Source organism: Pteronotus mesoamericanus, unplaced genomic scaffold, assembly GCF_021234165.1.
Source record: "Pteronotus mesoamericanus isolate MK-2021 breed Mesoamerican mustached bat unplaced genomic scaffold, CSHL_Meso_final contig_2, whole genome shotgun sequence".
Lineage (NCBI taxonomy): Eukaryota > Metazoa > Chordata > Mammalia > Chiroptera > Mormoopidae > Pteronotus > Pteronotus mesoamericanus.
In genome coordinates, this window is record NW_026555084.1 from 14,803,253 (window position 1) to 14,824,314 (window position 21,062).

General features: G+C 40.6%; 1 protein-coding gene and 1 non-coding gene across 3 annotated transcripts in view; both read left to right on the plus strand.

The window, feature by feature from the left end:
- The window catches only part of DCTN4 (dynactin subunit 4), a 31,977-nt gene extending 17,149 nt beyond the window's left edge, over nucleotides 1-14,828 (plus strand). For both annotated transcript variants that reach the window (XM_054568166.1, XM_054568167.1), the window contains 5 exons: nucleotides 3,532-3,605; nucleotides 6,201-6,255; nucleotides 7,274-7,381; nucleotides 9,183-9,280; nucleotides 12,088-14,828. In XM_054568166.1, the coding sequence (XP_054424141.1) occupies nucleotides 3,532-3,605; nucleotides 6,201-6,255; nucleotides 7,274-7,381; nucleotides 9,183-9,280; nucleotides 12,088-12,301 (549 nt within the window). In that variant the 3' untranslated portion in view covers nucleotides 12,302-14,828. The remainder of the gene's footprint in view (nucleotides 1-3,531; nucleotides 3,606-6,200; nucleotides 6,256-7,273; nucleotides 7,382-9,182; nucleotides 9,281-12,087) is intronic.
- A 1,954-nt stretch (nucleotides 14,829-16,782) lies between these two features.
- LOC129066812 (small nucleolar RNA U13) lies at nucleotides 16,783-16,887 on the plus strand. Its single transcript, XR_008528744.1, has one exon. It is a non-coding gene; the product is annotated as a small nucleolar RNA U13 (small nucleolar RNA).
- Nucleotides 16,888-21,062: the final 4,175 nt, after the last annotated feature.

Below are 21,062 nucleotides of genomic sequence, written 5' to 3' on the forward strand. Positions count from 1 at the left end.
TACTTCGAATATAAAGACACATATAGATTAAAAGTAAATGGGTGGAGAAAAATAATACCATGCTAACGCTAATCAAAAGAAAGCAAAAGTATCCATAGTAATTGCAGACAGATCAGGTTAGTAAGGATGGACAGTTATAAGGGATAAAGGAGGGCATTACCTAATAGAAAAACGGGTCAGTTCTCTAAGATAATAACAATTCTTAATTGTGTGTGCCTAACAAGAGAGTGTCAAACTATGCGAGGCAGAAACTGATAGGACTGCGTGGTGAATTGGCTGTCATAGTTGGAGACTTCCACATTCCTCTCTTAAAGACAGATCTAGCAGGCAAAAAATTAGTAAGGAGGAAGTCGAACTCCGTTATATCATACTCATCAATTGCTAAATATAATTATTTAAACGAATGGAAATCATAGAGTGTCTGCTCTCAGATCAAAATGGAATTAAACTAGGAATCAGTAAGAGAAAGATGACTGGAAAATCCCCAAATACGTGGAGATTAAAGAGCACATTTCTAAATAACACAGGTCAAAGGAGAAATCTTGAGCGCTTTAAAAATATTTTGAATTAAGTGAGAATGAAAACACAACTTACCAAAATCTGTGGGATATGGCAAAAGCAATGGTTAGAGGGATTTATAGCACTGAATGCATATATTAGAAAAGAAGAAAGATCTAAAATCACAAATCTAAGCTTTTTCCTTAGGAAACTACAAAAAGAAGAGCAAATTAAATTCAAAGTAAGCAGAGGAAAAGAAATAAGAATTAGAACAGAAATCAGTGAAATTGAAAATGCAATCATTGGAGAAAAGCAGTGAAACAAGCAGCTTTTCAAAAGCTGGGTTTTTGAAAAGATCAATAAAGAATCCTCTAGCCAGGCCACCTAAGAAAAGCAGGGAGAGAGCTTTTCAATTATATCAATTGAAAAAGGGAACATCACTTCCGTTCCGTGGAAATGAAAAGGATACTTAAAGACTGTGAACAACTCTGTGCCCACAAATTTGATAACTTAGATGAAATGGACCAATTTCTTAAAAGACACAGTCTGCCAAAATTCACTCAAGAAATAGAGCTATATCTATAAAAGAAATTGAGTTAATAACCTTCCAGAACAGAAAGCACCATGGCAAGATGTATTCCTTGGTGAATTCTGCCAAGGATTTAAGGAAGAAATTCTATCAATTCTCTGTAAACTCTTTCAAAAGATAGAAGCAAAGGGACTGCTTCCTAACTCATTCTAATAGGCTAGCATTACCCTAATACTAAAACCAACAACGAAATATCACAAGAATCTGCTGAAAATAAATAAGCTGTATGTCCCACGGACCCAACAGCCTCACTTCTAGCAGTCTGCCCTGCAGATTCACCTCTACGAATACAAACCAAAATGTGCAGAGGTTAGCATACATCCGTACAATGTGTACTGTAAATCTATAAAAAAGAACATACTAATATGGGATATATTTTTAAATGCAAAAAGCAGGTTGTACAGTAGGTACACAACTTTGTATAAGAAAGAAGGGAAAATATACATATATACAAACATAAAGAATAAGAAAACACGTTAGATTAAAAGACTATTAGAACATAACAGAGAAAGCAGGAAGACTCACGCATATGAGGAAACTTGATTTTACTAAATAGGGCATTGCAGATCATTGGGGTGAAATAGCCTATTAAATTTTGCTAAGCCACATGATTATGTGAAAAATAAATTTATCTCTACCTCACACAATACACAAAAGTAAATTTCAGGAACTCTGGGAACTTTAAAGAGTAAATATGGAAAGCAAAACTTCTAGAAGGAAATATAAGAGAATATCTTCATGACTTTGGGGTAAGGGAATATTCCATAAGTAAGACAAATAAACTATAAAAGAAAAAGTTTATATCACACAAGTTTGACACATTAAAAGTCAAACTTGTACGCCCACTCCAGAGAAAAACCATAAAAAATAAAAAGACCATAGACTAAGGAAAGTAATTTGTGAAGGACATAATTCACAAAGGATTAGTATCCAGCGTATATACAAAACTTCAGCCCTGAGCAGGCGGCATGGTTGGTTGGAGCATCGTCCCGCACACCAAAAGGTTTCGGGTGCCACCCTGGTCAGGACCCCCACCTACGTCGCAGGTTTGATCCCTCGTGGGAGGCAGACAGTTGGAGTTTCTCACATTGATGTCTTTCTCTCTTTTCTCTATCTATCTCCCCCTCCCCTTACGCCCCCCCCATCAGTAAATATATCCTGGAGTAAAGATTTTAAAAATAAAGAACTTTAGCAAATCAGTAAGGAAAAGATATCTCAGTATAAAAACAACAAGTAGATACTAACATACTAGTCATGGCAGAGGCAGAGGAACTCCAAAAACCCAATGCATAGGAAATATACCCAAACTTACATAGTAACGAGGGAAGTGTACTTTAAAACTACAGTGAGACACCATTTCTTAAATTATCAGGTTGGCAGACGTTAACAATTTGGCATTGTCTATCAGAATAACAAATGCACATACCCATTGATTCACTTTTAAGAAATTATTCTACCAGTACGTTTACACATGTGAAAAATGATTTGATGTGTGAAAATACTTATTGTGGCACTGTTTGTAATAGTAAAATCATGGAAACATCCATCAGTTGGGGTCAGGTTAAATAAGCTATGGAAATCATTGCAGAAGGATCCACAGGCACCTCTGTGTACTGGTATGGAATTCCAAGAAAGATTAAATTAAAAAAAATCAAAGGGCAGAAGAGCGTATACAATGTTCTCTTTTGTGTTATAGTGAAAAAGTTGATGTATGCATATAGATCTATGTGCATGGACTATCTGGGAGAAAACACATGAGAAACTAATTGGCTCTGGGGAGAGGAACAAGGGGACAGGTACTGGGTGTCTTTACACACTTTACCTTTTTGTACTGTTCACATTTTTTTAACCAGGTGCATGTTGTACCCATTCAAGAAATTAGTAAATAATTGCTAGTGTATTTTAAAGTGTGGGTACTGGAATCATACTACTTGGATTTAAATCCCAGCACCAGTTCTCACTGGCTGCGTGAAGTTGCACAGATTACTTATTCTTCCAGTGCTCTATTTTCAACATCTGTGAAATGGGGACAATAATACACCTACCTCATAAGTTGTGTGATGTTTAAATCTACTTAAAGCAAGAATGTGTACCTTCTAGGCTAGTAGAGAGGAAATTAAAAGGACTAAAAAACAATATTAAAAAAACAAGAAAGAAGAGAAACCAGTGTAGTCTACATTGTTCACACTTAATGTGTTTTATTAAGTTTTGAAATACTGCAAAGGTATAACAGTATTTCATAGTATGGTTGCTTATATCCTAAAGTTCAAAAACATCTTTTGTATATTTTGGTTATCTGTAGCATACAGTATTTCACAACATATGTAGCCTTGCAGCAAAATAAAATAAAACTCTAGTAAATGGTATCCTTCTGAATTTAGTAGCTCCCTAGATGAGCAGAGTATGTTCTTGTTTTCCTCTGATACATATTTTTTTCTTTTTAGAAATGTGAACATAATTTGAGCAAGCCAGAATTTAATCCAACATCTATCAAATTTAAAATCCAGCTGGTTGCTGTGTGAGTATTTTGGGATTGGTGTTTTTCGTTACTGTTTTGGGGATTCTTTCTCATTGTGAAATGTGCTTACTCTTGGCTTAAATAAGAAAAGGAAAACCTACATCATATAATCTTGCTGTTCTGTTCCAATTTCGGTTTTGAATTATATGCCGTGAAATTTAAGGCAAGTCTATAGACAGAACCCAGGGTGTGTCTGTGTCAGTGACACAGTGATAGTGTGGTCCAGGACGATGCGGTGTGTTGGTTATTGGGTGGAGAGTCACTCATCATTCATTACAAATTATAAAGTACCAAAGTTTGGAAATGATCTCTTAAAAAAATAAATAAATAAGCAGTGTGTATAACAAATTGAAGAATATCCCTGAAACAATGTTCATTTTCTTTTAACTGTGTTCTAATGACACTTCACCAAATAGGATAAAAGTGATTAGTTAGTGTTAACGCACTGAGACTTGTCAGTAGAAAGGGTATTTTTGTGTATGAAAAATCTCCTGTCAAACAAGAAAAATATTTTGAAAACTTAGGAAAATATTGTCTTGACTTTAGGGTGAGAGAGTCCGTCCTAGGGGAGGCAAGAAGCTCAGAAGCCACAACAACCAAGTCCTGAGACAGTAGAACAGAAAAGAATATTTGCCTTTTCATTACAAATAAGTCTAATACCCTGAAATGCAGAATTCCCATAAATTGGAAAGGATTTGGACAGGCAGCTCACAGAAGAGGAATTCCAAATGGGCCAGTAAATACTATATGGAAGGATGCTGAGACTTGTTAGGAAAAGTTTAAAAAAATAAAGAACATCTGGTGCTTGTGACACTTTGGGTAAATGCTTGAATACGTTGATAGTAGGCTTGTATTTGCTAATCTTTTTGGACAATGGTCTGGAAAATCAAGACAAGATTACATAGACTTTTTAACCCGGCAGTACCATCTCAAAAATCTATTCTGGAGAAACAAAAGCACCAATATCTAAAGATACATTTATAAGGATGTATATTGCAACATTTGAATGACAAAAGCTGGAAATAATTTCAATGTTAAGATGGTCAACTATTAACAGAGAAATAGCCGATACTGAGATGACACTAGTGCTGTAGAATATTATGCAGCAGTTAAAACGTCACTGGCAGTCAGAAGTTGAGAAGTGCTGCTCTGGTGAGTTAGGAGGAGGGAACTCAGAGGGCCTGGGATGGGGTGTGTCACTTACTCTATTTGTCTGTACTTCTCTCGTCGCTGAAATGGGAATACCAGCCCTGCCTCCCTCAGGGTTGTGAGAAGAATCATGTGAGCTACTATGTTTGCAAATGCTTTATAACTGTAAATCACTGCAAAATATGTTCTGTCTTCCTATTATTTAATACATGGCTGGTTGGTTATCAAGGAAGAAAACAGTAAGAATAGTACATGTGAAGTCTAGGGTGAATGCCTTTCATAATTAAGAATTACACTCATGATAGAAACCCTGAGTGGCAGGATGTACCTAGCGTTAATCTCCTAAGCTTGTTTTGAGGAAAAGTGCTTGCTTCTGACATCATGGCAGTATCGCCTGGGAATCGTAATATGTGTGCTCTGCAAAATCCAAATCCTTGGTAAAGGGGCCCTTGAGTTTGTATTAAGTTATTGGGATAATCTTGATGACCAGCATGGACAGCTATCTAGTCTGAAGCTAAAATACCTTATTTGCCTCTATTTTAAAGTTCACTTTCCCCTTCACTTCCACTTTTAGAGTCCCCGCAATAGATTTTGTCTTATGTTAATATATGCACAATGACTGACACTTATGAGCACTTTGTTCCAAGTACTTTTACATATATTATTTAATGTATTCTTCACAGTAACCTCAAGATATAGATAGATACTATTAGTGTCCTCATTTTAAAATTGAGAAAACCAAAGCACAATAAGGTAAACATCTTGTCCAGGTCTTTAGAAAGGAATATCTTGGTATATAAATACGGAACTGGAATTTGAACCTGGACAGCTGTGAGTCCAGAAAAACCACCTGTGAGTACAGCCCTATGGTCTCATTTAGAGGGGCAGCATGGCAGCGGGTGAGGGCGAGGGCCCCGGAGCCGGACGGCGTGGGTCTGAATCCTGGCCGCTTACCAGCAGGCTCCTCCTCCTGAGCCTGATTGCATCATCTTTATAAGGGGGGTAATAACAATGCCTGTCTCATGCAGTTGCAGTGAAGAGTACGTGAGTTCATGTGTGTAAAGTGCTTAAAACATGGCCCGGCACATAGTAAGTACTATATAAAAGTAGGTGGTAGGGTTTTTATACTCCTACAATGTGTTATTAAATCATAATCTCAAAAATATATATAATAAGTACATAGGGAAGATATCTTCCATGATACCCACACATATATATAGGCTCTAGACCAGAAGTATTAATAAGATTTCAGAAAGAACTCTTTACCAGTTTGGTTAAAGTCATAAGTTCTTACTGTAGTGGTGATAATGATTCTCTAAAATTCTTTTTATTTGACATGTTTTAATTAACATGAAGAAATCTTTTCTTTGCTGCACTAGCTAAAAAAGAAGGTAATAATTTTATGAGACTCCAGTGACCATTAATGCTTTTTTTATTGATGCACAGCAATTATATCCCAGAAGTGAGAATCATGTCGATTCCCAACCTTCGCCACATGAAGGTTAGTACTTTGTTTTATTAATAGGAAAAGAACGAATTTATTGATCGAAGATGTGTGCATGTGTGTGTGGGTGGCTGTGTGTAATTGGCACGGGACACAATAAGCAATGGATAGAAAAGAAGTAAGTTTGGAATAATGAAGGGATTGAGAGTTTAAATTTCTTTAAGCTGGGATTCTTGACAGTAACATCTGTGAGCAGAGCAGTGTGCACATACGGAGACATGGAATCATGGGTGGTGAAAAGAAAGAGGTTGAACCCCGCAGGCATCTTTAGCGCTTCTCCATCATCCCGTGTGTGCCTATGTAGCAGATACCAGGAAAGATCTAGATTTCTTTACCACACCTTGTCTCTATTTTGAGGTCCGAATCTGTGCTCCTTCCTCCCACCCCTCCCCCACCTTTCCACCAGTGAGTTGTAGAATATTCTGCAGCACCCTCTTTAGTTCTTTCATTTCACGGTGCCTTGAAGACATTTATAAAGTCTCTGTTCATTGTAAGGATGTTTTTTGCTAATCTCAAGGGAGTACAAAACAAGGGCAAACTATGGTTCAAAAAAATCTTAAAAGTCTTCTATAGCTTTGATGTGCCATTTTTTCTGTGTTACTAATCTGAAGAGCCTGTGGCTCCTACATTTTATTTATGAGGCCTGCCTGCCTTTTAGGCCTTAAAGTCGGGGGCTGGATGGAGCAAGAGTTATAAACTTGAAATAATCACTTAGATTATATACATTCCTTAGAATTTCTGTATCTAGTAACTGTCCTTTTCTATGAGATCTGCCCCATTTCCTCAGTGAAATAGCAACTCTAGAGCATATATGGCATAAAATATAAATAATAGAATAGGAATGAGCGAGCACTTTGAAAATGCAGTGGTAGAGCGGTATGGGTGGGCGTTACTGCTCAGGAGTAATCGGGGAAGGTGAGTGAGGACTTTGTGAGATATTTGGTGTAGCAGCTGAGAAATGGACTTGGATGGCAGCAGTAGAACCTGTCTGAGAGGTGCTTTTCCTGCTGCACAGGAGAGCCAGGTGCTCCTGACTCTTACGAATCCCGTGGAGAACCTCACCCACGTGACGCTGCTGGAGTGCGACGAGGGGGACCCCGATAATATAAACAGCACTGCTAAGGTAGGAGCAGTTTGCCTTACCCTGACTGACCCTGAGTGGCCTCATGTGACCTGGCTAAGGACTCCCCGCTCTCTCTCATTCCCACATCCAAGCAGTCATCGGTTCTGAGTCTGCCTCCAGGTTTTACTTTATCTGCAAACACACTGCCTCTGCCTGAGATGAAGGACCCCTCATTTCTTGCCTGGACAGTGACTTCCTAACGGACCTCACCGTTTTGTGACCACCCCCGCTTCCATTCTGATCCATCGGTCTTGCCCCCCGGGTGGCCTTTCTGAAATCTAACTTTGATCATTATGTGCCGATTATTTGTTTTTCCTCTGACTTTGAGATGAAATTCAAATTGCTTAGCGTAGCAGAAGAGCTCCATAACATCCTCACCGCTGTCCGTTCTATCAGGCGATCTTCCCCCAGATCCGGAAATCTAGCATTCTCCAAATCATACATAGTAATGGTTGTGATCCAGGCAGGTCCAGTGGACTGTGAACTTTCCTGCTGGAGGACTCCATGTGCCCTTTGTTTTATTTAGAATGCCTCCCTCTTGCCCCCACTCCCCTGGCACACATGCCCACACCTGTCTCTCAGTCTGATGCATACTCACTCTTCAAGACTCCGAGGAAATACCATCTCCTTTAAAAGCTGGTATGTCTCCTCTCGATGCCTTCTGCTTACAGAGAAGATAGATAACACTAACTAAATGTTAAAGTAGGAACTGACTCTCAGTTTATGAATGAAATGTGGCCTTTCTGCATTTTGCTATTTGGTGATTCATTTGGTACTTGAAATTTTAGATCAAGAACTTTGTAGACCATCTACTACTCATAATTCAGCATGATATTCATTAATAAAGATTGGTAGAAAGGATCCCTGTCTTTAAGTAGCTGTTATTCAAATCATACTTACTAGTAGAAAATTTGTCTCTTCTCTTCTTCCTTGTGCTTTATTTATGAGGGCTTCCTTCCTTTAAGTCCTTAAGTGGAGGACTTATTATTTCACTTATTAGCATTACTTCCAAAGAGAGATGACAGGCATCTGTCCTTTGTCTTTTTTTTTTTTTTTTTTAAATAACCCTGAGCTGACCCAATAATAAGAGACAGAAATAAGTGCCTGATGCAAATGCCAGCTTGTGGATTTGCTATTTTTATTTCTCTTTATACCTCCCCAGCCACATTCGTATCCATAATTAGAAATGCGGTTGACATTGTTATCTGTTACCTGTGACACAGCAAAGTTGGAGCCTAGTTACAACATAAGAATACATCTGAAGAATGTGTAACTGTTTTCCAAGACCATGAACGTACCCAGCATCCCCATTTCAGATAATGCTATGTTGGAACCAATGTTTCGCCTTTATGTTTTTCTTTTTTTAAAAAATGATGAACTGTTCTAGTATACCACAGAGTTTGAAGAATAATATAACAAATACCCGTGTCCCTCCATCCCCTTAAGAAATAAAACATCCACTCGGCCAGTAAAGCCCCTGTGTCCTTCCCGCTTGGATTCCCCAGTGCGGCCGCAGTGAAGTGAGCACTCGCTTGGCTTTACCATCCCTTTACATCTCTTTGTCCCTCTATTTTCACTAGAAATGTCTGTATTGTTTAACAATGTTTTTTAACTTTATATAAGTGATGGAATGCTGTATGTTTTCTAGAGTCTTGCTAATTGTATTATAGTAAGATGGCAAAATGGATGGTAATTACTTCTGAATGTCTAGATCAGTGTAATACTTTACTGTGTTCTACTGAATGAATGTCCTATAGTGCACTGATCCCTTTTGAGGAAGCCTCTCTCTGTTGCTCTCCAGGTGGCAGTGCCTCCCAAAGAGCTTGTGTTGGCTGGCAAGGACGCCGCAGCTGAGTATGACGAGTTGGCAGAACCGCAGGACTTTCAGGACGATCCTGAGTGAGTGATCTTTTTGTGATCTACACACCGCAGTTGGCTGGTACAGGAGACCCGCTTACAAATCCCATTTTTTAATCTGGAGTTTTAAAAAAATAAATTTTCTTCTTATAAAATAATTACTGTAGAAATTTGGGAACTATATGTAAAACCATGAAGAAGAAAAGAAAGCCCAACCTCCAGGAATAAGCATCATTAACATTTTGGTGTTTGTCCTTTCATAGATTTCTTTTATCATTGGTATCGTTCTATAAGCACATTGTTTTAACGTTTGTTTTTTCATGTAAATATATTTTCCCATGTTAAAAAAAAATTTCAAGTGCATGATTTATAATGGTTGTGAACATAATACAGGTTGGGAACTATAGATTTATCATTGGATTTGTCTACTGCTACCCTGCTTTCTTAGAATAATTAATAGATTTTTACTCTTTCATATGTAATAACTGAAAAGTAAAAAAAAAAACCGTTTCCTGAATGAGGAACGTATCAGTCAGCATCCAGTCTAAAGACAGAAATCACATTAGGTGAGCAGCGAAAATTTAAAGAATTGTTAACTGGGTATCCTCAGAGGTTAAAAAGAACTCTGAAGTATCCCAGAGATGGTGATTTTATGAAGCAGCTACCACCTCAGGACTGAGGGAACAAAGGGAAACAGGTTGGTTAAAATTGAGAAGCTTAAAGGAAGAGCCTCATGGAGCTGAAATTCAGACCTGTGGAGAGACCAGAGGAGAGACTCGGGTTGACAGACGCTGACGTCTCAGAGTGGCAGAAGAGGCGTGCATGGGAAAGCTGGTTATGCAAGAGTCGGAAAACTGCGGCTGGCTGTTGCCACTTCCTGGGTGAAGGGGCGTTGCTGGAGTGATGCCCATGGGAACTGCTCACAAACAGGAAGCTCACAGGGAGGAGCAAGTCCCTCCCTCCTGCAGGCCCTAGGCTCCCTTTAGAGCCTCCTAAAGCAAACCTGACAGGGAGCAAGCCTGCAGAGCAGAAGAGTGCTTTGCACAGTCCTGGATCACAAAGCAAGACGTAGAAGATGGGCTTGGAGCTGAAAAGCAATAGCTTAATATACTGGCACAGGGAACATTTAAGGCTTTGTAACAGAATGATTAAAAGCGCCCTTAGCAAGATATTAGAAAGAAAAGAGAACATAGGATTGGTTGGGAAAATAAAGTGAGGGCAAAGGTGAGATTAATACAGTGATTACTAAGTGGGTTAAGTGAGAAAGCACCAGGGTGGGTGGGTGGTTTTGTTTCATTGCTCTGTAGAGCCCCAGGCTCTACCCCAGAGTCTCTTCGGCAGGCAGGGGTGCAGGGAGCACCAGAAATCTGATTATTTTTTTTTCATCTCCACCTGAGGATATGCTTACTGATTTTAGAGAAGGGGAAAGGGAGGAGAGAGAGGAGAGAAACATCGATCAGTTGCCTCTTGTATACATCCCGACCAGGTATTGGACCCACAACTTAGGCATGTGGCCTGCCCGGGAATCAAACCCCTGACCTTTGGTTTATGGGATGACACTCCAACCAATAAAGCCACACGAGCCAGCACTGCTGTTATTTCAGCCAGCACTGTTTTTTTAAATATTTATTTATTTATTTATTTATTTTTAAAGGCCTTCCAGATGGCAGTGGTTGCCTGGGAAATTAAGGATAGAAATATAGACTGACTTTTTCCTTTCTACTATTTTTAACTGAATTTTAAAAAATGAAACTGACACAAATCAAAGGTTTAGTTAGTTAACTACAAAACAAACTGCATTCTCTGTAATCTTTTGCTTGATGTGGGTCCTTAAATTACAGTATTTTGGTACATAAATTTGTTAAGCCAGGGTCAGCTTCTGGAAAGATCATCTGAGATACCAAATTCCAGTTAATTACATGGCAGATTGATAAATTTGAATTAATTATATTTCAAGTTTATAGGACTTTTACAGATCTGTAAATATTATGTAATACTGCTTAAAATATAAATGTTTAATTCCAGTAACTTTTCTGAGACTGAGTATCATTTGGACAGGAGATTATTCTGTTTCTTTCATTAGTTTTTGAAGCTAAGTTATTAAAGCACAAACTTCAAGTGCATGTCAGAGAAAAGTGAAATGGAAGCTTCAAGTAGAGATTTTTTTCTATTCTAAAAATTCCTAATTTACAGAGGTTATTTACAAAAACATTGATTTATGGTATTCCAGAAATTCCTTTAGCTCTGAGTTATGGTCAGTCTATGTTCTGTAGAAATATTACCACATGTGCACAAAGGTGAACATAAAAGGATTTTTGCAGCACCCTTATTTTTATAACAGAGGAACATTGGGAACAGCCTCAGTGTATGCCAATCATGGTAAATATAGAATAGGGTACTAGGCGACCACTAAGTAGAATGGAGAACATCTATATGTACCAATATGGAAAGGTGTTTGTGATAAAGAGTGGAAAAAAGCAAGTTGCCGAATTGCAGAATAGAGTGTCCCATTTGTGTTGGTTAAAAAAGCAGAAAAGTGTAAACACAGAAAAATATCTGGTAGGTTAAGAACCAAAGTTTTTGCAGTTTTTCTCTTGTGCTGAAGGGAAAAATAAGGGGAAAAGACTTATACTTTTTCCCATTTGAATTTGTATGACTGTACTGTACTTCTGTAAGATTCAAAAAATAAGGAGATTAACATTTTGCTGAAGAAACTCTTCATTGCTGATAAACGGGATGGTGGTTATCTTTTCCTCAGAGATTTCCTGTTGGGCCATAAAATGACTGTCAGTCTTAGTGCCGTGGCTGCCTTGTGACCGCTCTAATACTGTGCTTGTTTCCTTCCGCAGCGTCATAGCCTTCAGAAAGGCCAACAAAGTGGGTATTTTCATCAAAGTGACCCCACAACGTGAGGAGGGCGAAGTGACCGTGTGCTTTAAGATGAAGCATGATTTTAAAAACCTGGCAGCCCCCATCCGCCCCATCGAAGAAAGTGACCAGGGCACCGAGGTCATCTGGCTCACTCAGCATGTGGAACTCAGCTTGGGCCCTCTTCTTCCTTAAAAGGTGTCCCTGGTGGGAAGATTCCAAAGGACACTATCACTACAAACCCGTGTTAAAATGTGGAAGCCGCTGCTTCATTAGGCCTTGTTTAAAACGATGTACCCACACGCTACTGAATCCTGTTCCCCGGGGCGGGCATAGGCCAGGCATTGGGAACACGGGGAACTGCTGTTCCTCCTGCTCTCGCTGCTGTTCACGCCAGTGTTATCTGTGTCTCCCTCACTGAACCCTGCACGTTGAATGACAACAGCACAGTTCCATCCTAAGAAAGGGGATGGCTGTGCCTTGGAGTGGCATTCAGTTTACACTTGAGAAACTCCGACATGCTATCTCCTGACCTGATCTCACAGAGGATCATAATCTTACAGAAGAAACTTAAAATGATTATTGAAAGGAGGACCTGCTAGTCGTGATCCGACATTGGTCTCAATGTACCATGTGCTTTCTGCATTCCATTAGCTATACTCTTGCAGCCTAAACATATCCTTTCGCTCGCCATTGTGGCTCCCATCATGCCGTAGATTCCATTTGACAGAAAAATAGAATTGCCACATTGTCTTAGTTTTGTGATGATTGGAAAACCCATGTAGTTTTTAAGGCAAGGCGCTCTCATTTGCCCTCTTCTGAGTGAGCACAGGATACTTTTTTATTGGTTGCTCTTAAAATTTTTTTTTCCCCAGTAGAATATGGAACTTTTTTCTAAGAAGAATTTGAGAGGTAGGCATTTACATGTCATGTCAAGGGGGTGGCAAATTCTATTTATTCTAAATGTTGCGGCACTATCCAGGGATTAATGCTTCCGCAGGGAGGAGTCTGTGTGTGTCTGACTCCCCACCCCTTCTCCGCTTTGCCTCTGTAACTCAGTAGATTGTTCTGAGTACTGGGGGCCTGGAAAGAGCCCAAAGAAAACTTGGTGGCCAAGTTCACTCCTGGAATGCAGAAAACGTTGTAAAGGTTCGGTTGTGAGCATGATCTGAACTAATGTTCTTTCCATTGATTTGAAGAGATTAACAATGATCTCTTGAATCCAAAACTGGATATTAAGAAAAAGAACCTTTCCCCTTCCTGAGTTTGACTGTTATCATACGTGTCAAATAAGACCATATTGATTGTAAACCATAAATAACATAGCTCAGCAAGTAGCCCAGAACACTTGCCTAACAGCACACATTCTGTTTTCACGCCATATCCTGGAGTTGGGTTGTTTACTTAATTTCTGTGGTGTTTTCTAAAATGAGACTTGACAGAGTAGACCACCAGCTGCACCACATTTTCTGTAAATGCATTGTTAGCAAGGGGACAATAGATTTTGGTGAAAAGAGAAATTTCCTGTTTACCCTGGTGTTTTTTTTAAGTTCAAGCCTTTAGTTTAAAGAGAAAAAATTAAGATACGTAGCAATCTAGAAATACAGATAGGACATTGTATCTTGTCAGCTCCCCTGGAAGATAAAAAATATTTAGGAAACCTTTGAAAGACACTAAGTCATATTCCTCATATTCTAAAGATCAAGGCCAATTTTAAGAAACAATATTCCACAGAGTAATATAATATACATGCTGCAGTGTTACTATTATAACAATAATAAGATTTATCCCCTTAAAAGTTGGGGTAGAGGTTGTGTAATTATAAATTTGCAAACTCTGGAAATAGTTTAATGTGTTGTGACCCCACAGAGTGTCAAGTTAATTTTTATTTCACCACCTGCTAGAATCTCCTGTGGAGGAAAGGGCATCAAAGTAGAGAACAGCTTTTTCAGTTTACATATTTGCATAGACTACACATGTGGTTGTATGTCATGCATTTATAGCACGTAGCTGGTATTCCCAAAAGTAATGCTCTTATTAATGGGTCTCATCATCCCCCTGTGACACAAACACAAAATCACTTTTGATCATAGAATTTATTTCCTTCAGAAGCCAAATTAACCGGCAGAACAGCAGGGCCATTGGTTTAATACATCCTCAGGATAGTTTTCAGCGCAAGCTGGTATTCTTTGTGTTAGTAGAAATGATTCAACACCTGCAGCTGGTAAATTTGGAATTTTATTTGTTACTTTTGTATATAAGATGCCGTGCAGGATTTTTAAAGCATAGTCATCATGCACCACTGCAGGCGAATTAGAGGCCACTAGGAGAGACTACAATTTTGGAAATTTAAGGCGAAGTTAATTTGGATTTGTGATTTGATTAGCCCACCAAAACTTTTGTTCAAAGTGTTTATAGACATGAGCTAAATGTCATGCATATTTGTGAAGAAACATCCTTTTTGGTCCCTTTTGGGAATAAGAGGCACTTGATCTTTATGAATGACAGATTTCCTGTTTTGCCTTATTGCTTAACTTAATGTAGTGAAATAAAGCAGACAAAGCTTGAATGTCTTTTGTTTTGCTTATGAAGACTGACTGTGGTAACAGCTCAGAGTAAGAAGACAGGTGGAGTCAAGAGAGTTAATATGAGAATCATTGAGCTGTGCTCCCTTCTGTTCTTTAATGAGCTAACACCTCACACCAAATCGGTTCACTGTAACATTGTATGTTTAGATGTTACTTGACCTCCTTATAAACATATTCAGAACCATTATGTAAATGCTATGTTGTTAGGTCTCTACCAGCTTCTATCCTGAGTTATGGTTCCCAAAGATACCCTCTCAAATATACAAAATGGCCCAGGTCCAGCAAGTAGCCGCTCACCACCTTCATCTGTACTCGTATGACTCTTCCCTCCTTTGACAGAAATGTTCACGCTCCTGTCTAAAGCCAGCCGCGCCACTTTGTGCGCTCAGTCCCGTCCTCGTACCTGTTCGAGGATATCAGCAGTTCCCACCCTCTCCCGCATTGATTCCCGCAGCCGGCTAGTGGTTGCTCTCACCTTAAAAAAGAACTTGGACCTCACAGCCCTGTCCAGCTGCCACCCCATTTCTCTACTCCCTCGACAGCAAAACTCCTAACTCTACCTCTCAGTTCCTCTCCTCCCAGGCTCACCTGAACCTATACCCCTACCACATCCCCAATGATCCACACTACTAAGTCCACAGCCAGTTCTCAGTCCCTTATCCGCTTACCCTCCATCTGATAGTTGATGTCATCCTAGAACATAAGCGCTACGGTCCAGGGATTGTTGTCTTTTTTTAAAAATTGTATCTGCAGAGCCTCAGACCCATTCCTGGCAAGTAGTAGGCCAGTATGTTGAATAATGCTATCATCCTTTTCCTTATTTATATAGCTGTTGATCTTTTATCTGTTTTAATATACATATGCCTCCTTTTGTCATAAGCTAAATACCGTACTTGCCTGAGTGTTCTTGTTCTGGTGTTTTCTCAGCGTAGCTACTCTTCCCTCTCCCTGCACCTTCAGAATTACTTTCTGGCTCCCATCTCTCCCTTACTCCCCTCTAAGTATGATCTTCATCCACAGCACTGTTCCCCTCCGGAGCATTTGCCTCTTTCTTGTATGATGGGATTTTGTATGCGTAGCTCCTTTCCTGGGTTACAAACTCCTTCAGGGCCAAATCCAGGCCCATTTGTCATCTGTTTCTCATGTATTCTCTTTGCAGGGCTGCCTAGAGCACACTCAAAATCCCGCGCCTAAGTCACTTGCACAGTTGCAATACAGTAGTACCCCCATCCCACAATTTTCAGTTACCTGTGGTCAACAGTAGTCCAAAGATACTAAATAGAAAGTTCTGGAAATAACTCATACATTTTTAATTGTGAGCTATTCTGAGTAGTGTGATAAAATCTCATGCTGTCCTCCTCCATCCCACCCGGGCCATGAACCGTCCCTTTGTCCTGCTATCCACGTTGTATACGCCTGTATACGCCTATACGCTTGGTAGCTGTTTCATTTATCAGGTTGACTATTGTGGTATCGCAGTGCTTGTGTTCAAGTCACCCTAATTTTGCTTCATGTCCCCAAAGCACAAGGCACATGATGCTGGCAATTAGGATATGCCAAGGAGAAGCCATAAAGTGCTTCCTGGAAGGGAGGAGGTATGTATGTATAGGGAAAAACAGTGTTCAGTACTACCCATGGTTTCAGGCATCTGCTGGCGGTCTTGGAAGGTATTCCCACACCGACAGGAGGGGCCTGCTGTACTTTATCCTGATTTTCTTACGGTCAGGGACACGAGTAGTGAAATATATTTCACTATGGATGCTAGACAGCTGCACAAGATAATGACTCCAAGTGTTAAATGCCAACACTCATTTTTGTCACATCTAACACTCTTTTTTTTTTTTTTTTTAACATAGCCTTCTGGCTCAGAGCCTTTGGCAGACAACAGTAGCTATTTACCCCCAAAAAGTGTTTCATTTTCCTTGTACTTGTCGTTAAGGCTACATCTAGACGTGATACTAATTTCCTATTTACAGAAGTGATCAAATTTTCCTTTTAAAAATGAGTGGAATTCAGGAGTTCCACTGCTGCCTGTGGTGTAGAAATCTGCAGAGTGTCAACCCTCACCCCCTTAAAAAGTAAGGGTGGATCCTTTTGTAGTTCATAAGTGTGATGATTGGGTCTTCACGCTTTTGTGTGACTTGTGCCTCCCACCAACCCTTGTTACGACGTTGGCACATTACCCGTCTGAGGTGAAAAAAAAAAGGGTGGATAGATGACAAAAGTCATAAATTTTATTGGAGCTGCCACAGAGCTAATGTGGCAGAGCAGTCAAATATGCTGAATTTCAAGGAAGGACAGACCCCTCTGAAGAGGGATAAGACATGGAAACTGGTTCCCCTGTATGTGGCAGAGTGTGGGAGGAAGAAGTGCCGGCTGCCATATGAGCAGGTAAGAGGAAATCAATTTAAATAGTGAAGAACCGGTAAAGGCCGACTTCGGGCTAACGTGGCAGGATGATGCACCCCTGAGAGCTTCAGACGCTGAAGGAGCCCACACGCACTCACCCGCCCGCCAGCTGCCCACAAGAAAGAGCTGCAGGGACAGGAAGCGGTGCTGGGGTGCTGCGGAGCCTTCGCTTCAGAGGCATGCGGGGGGCATCTGCTGCCCCTTCAGGGAAGGCAGGACACCCAGCCCCACCCCGCCCAGGCCGGTCTCTCAGAAAGAGCAAAAAGCCCTAAGCCACCAGGGGAGGATCAAAATCCCATCTCTCAAGGCTGCTGGAGCAAGTTTCGAAAAAAACCTCAACCATGGGAGGGACAAGATTCAGTCATGAGGCCCAGGATTCTATACCAATTCCATTAAAGGTCTCCTGCCACCACAGGAAGGCCAGCAAACTCCTCCACAAGACCAGCTGCCCCTACTAGTCGGGGTTTGGCTGCCACAGAGAGGAGGAGCAGCAGTCCCAAGAAAAGAGCTGTTCCCAAGGCCTGGCCACAAGGGACCTGCTATAGACTGAGGCTGAATCAGAACAGCAGGAGCAGCAAAAAAACTGGCCCGTCCCCCTCTACCCACCTAGCAAGCTGCCGATAAGCAACATCAGCTGCTGGGGGTGAGCAAAGGCAGAGACTGATCGCTGTGGTGAAGGAAGGCAGGACAGTTGAAAGCTAAGGATGAAATATGAACAGCTGAGAAAAGCTCTTCAGTTCCAACTTAAAGCACAAAATAATGCGGGAGGATGGGAAAGCTGTGGGACACTGAAGGCAACCATAGCAACAACAAAACCCAAACCCAGCTCAGTTCCTGACCAGACCAAACCCCACACAAGAGCCTTACAGAAGAAGGGGCTTGTCCATTTCCAAGCATTGCTACTATTTATCCGTTGCTATCATTGTATAAGCACTGACTGGCAATCAAGAAAAAAAAAAAAGATACACAAAGAAAAACCAACCCATTTTTTTTGTCAACGATGAACAAAACCACATACAGGTATGATTCAGACATTGGATCTATTGCAACAGGGACTTACCTGATTAACATGTTGAAGAATCTGGTTAAAAATATGGGTAGTATGTGTGAAAAGAGTTCAACAAAGACGTAGAAACTATGTAAGAAAAATTGAAGTAAAAAAACACAAGGTCAGAGATAAAGAATTATCTTCTATGGGTTCATCAGTAGACTTGTCATAGCTGAAGAATAATTAGGAAATTTGGAGATGGGTCAATAGATATTATTCAAACTGAACTCCCTGCGCCTCCACCAAGGAGTGAAACAACAGAGTATTCAAGACCTATGGGACAATATCAAATGGTCTAACGTGTGTAATTGGAGTTCCAGATGGAGAAGAAACTGGGCAGAAGAATACTTGAACAGATGACATCTAAGAATTTTCAAAATATAATGAAAGGCAAACCACAGATCTCAGAAGCTCAGAAAGACTCAAGCACTTCCTCATACAGAATATATATTTACCATATGATCAAATAATCTCACCCCTAGGTATTGACAAATGAAAACCCACATCCATACAACAACCTGTATTTACTTATATTCATGGAAATCTGGGACAACTCAAGTGTTTATCAACTGGCAAATGGATTTTTAACCACGCCCCCACCCCAACCCCGGCATTCATACAATGGAATTCTCAGTAATAAAAAGGAACAAATTACTGATACATGTAACAATATGGTGAATCTCAAATACAATATTCTAAGAAAAAGCAGTTAGACCCAAAAGACTATATAGGATTCTACTTACGACATTCTGGAAAAGGCAAAACTATAGGGACAGAACCCACACCAGTGGTTGCCTCTGACGGTGTGTGTGAGGAGAAATGGATTAACAGGCACAAGGGGACTTTGTAGATTGGAACTATATTTGTGGTGAATGTATGTAAAATTTCCTAACTGTACAACTAGAAGGTAAACTGTACAGAAACTATACTTCAAATAAACCTCATTTTAAAGAAATTAGGTGACAAACGTTTTAGGTAGTTTGATGATAGGATATGTCAAAATTATTAAAGTGGTACCAGAATGTTATCAAACAAATGGACCCATGGGCAGGGGGGTGCCCAGATGCTATTACCGAAACGACACCCCCCTTCCCCAGGATCCCTTGGTTGTAGGTCCTTTGCCTGCGGCCCTTGGAATTATGGCTCTGAATGGCAGAGTTTGGTGAAAAGGAAAGGAACTATTATTTAAAAGTTATACAGGTTTGATTAATGGCTAAATGTCGTCCTTAAACCTCAAAATCCCTTTAAAACCATCACCAGCACACACACCGTCCTGCCTCCCCCCACTTTGCCCAGTCAGGCCAGTCAGGCCTGTCAAGGGTACCGTCCTTCAGAAGAAAAAGAACAGAAGTCCGGGGCTCGGCGAGGCAGGCCTCCCGCGGGTCTCAGCACCATCCACTGCGTCGCCACGATCTCCAGCTCTTAATCCATAACCATGTGGCACCTTCTCCTGGCCCACTAGCAAGAGTCCTTTCTCCCCTCTTTCTTCCTGCGTGGTCTTCACACTGTTCCTGAGTCTGTGTCCCTTTGTCTCTCCTGCAGGCCCGTCTCTCCTCCTCCTCTCCGTTACATTCTGTATTTTGTCTTTTTTAATCTTCCTGATTAGCTTTCATGATAGGCAAAATAACCCTTTTTGCAAATGAGGAATGAAGCTATCCTGTTACTGACATGTAAAATGGCTCTCAATGGCCCTGCTCAAGGCTCCCATCCCCATGGTGGCCCGCCCTGGGGTGGGGAGAATATGTTTTTCTTGGACACACTAATCTCTAAATCCCATTAAAAATACCCTTTGGGGCGGGGGCCCTGGCTGTGCCCCGTTAAAAGAATGCTTGTAATTCATAAAATATTGGCAGAGTGGTTATAACTTGTTCCCAAAGTGATATAGCAATGCCTGTGTTAATCCTTACTACACTTTTCATTTCAGAAGTTGAAAAAACAGTACTATTGACACAGAGAGATCTGATCAGATTACTGGGGAGAAGCAGGGTGCAGCATAGGAGGAGTTTCGCAAGACACTGGGTCAATAGTCTAGGAGAGGATGGAGTGAGAAGCTGAATGCCTCCAGAGCACATGGAAATGAAAAGAGAGCTGGCTCTCTGGCTCCTGGACTGGCTCTCTCTCTGGTTCTCAGGCTCTTCTTCCTTGAGGATGCTTGGATAATCGTGCTGTTGCTGCCTGCGCTTCCAATTGACACATGGTATTTTGGATGGGAAGGAATTCTGGGCAAGCCTTGGATGGGGCTGGCACGGCAGAGGGTGGCAGGTTTATTTTTCGGGTGTTCCAGCAGGGACGAGCTCTGAGGCAGCGGCTTGCCATTTTTCCAAAATTGTGTAAACTTTTGTATCTCATGTTGTTTTAGTTTGTAAACTAACCCTGTAGAAATAACTAAAAACTAAGAAGGGGAATGCTAAGAGAACCCAGGTGTTAAGAGGTTAGCTTTAATTGATAGGCTTACATGACTAATGGATGTGGAAAGTTATTATTCCAAAATCATGAAGTTTTGCATAGACTCCTTTCATCACCAAAACTTTGCCTCTGGAATTTTGCCTAGGGGTGGTGGTGGGCAGCAGGACCCCAGTTGCTGTTTGGTAACAATTTTAGTATATAAATTTCTGGAACATGTTTATACTAAAACACGATGCGCTGTTTACCTGAAATTCGAACTTAACTAGATGATCTGTGTTTTTGCCTGCTAACTCAGGCAGCCTTGCAAGAGTTACTGTGAGAATTAAATAAAACACTGGCCCAGCAAGACGTTCGCCCAGCTTCTGACATAGTAAGAGCTCAGTAGGAGCTAATGCTGCTTTAACCCCACCCCCTCATTCATTACCTGTCCCTTTATTTTTTCACTCCATTTTTAAATAAATCAGATATACTTGTGGCTCTTTACCCCAACCAGGGAACAGCTCAA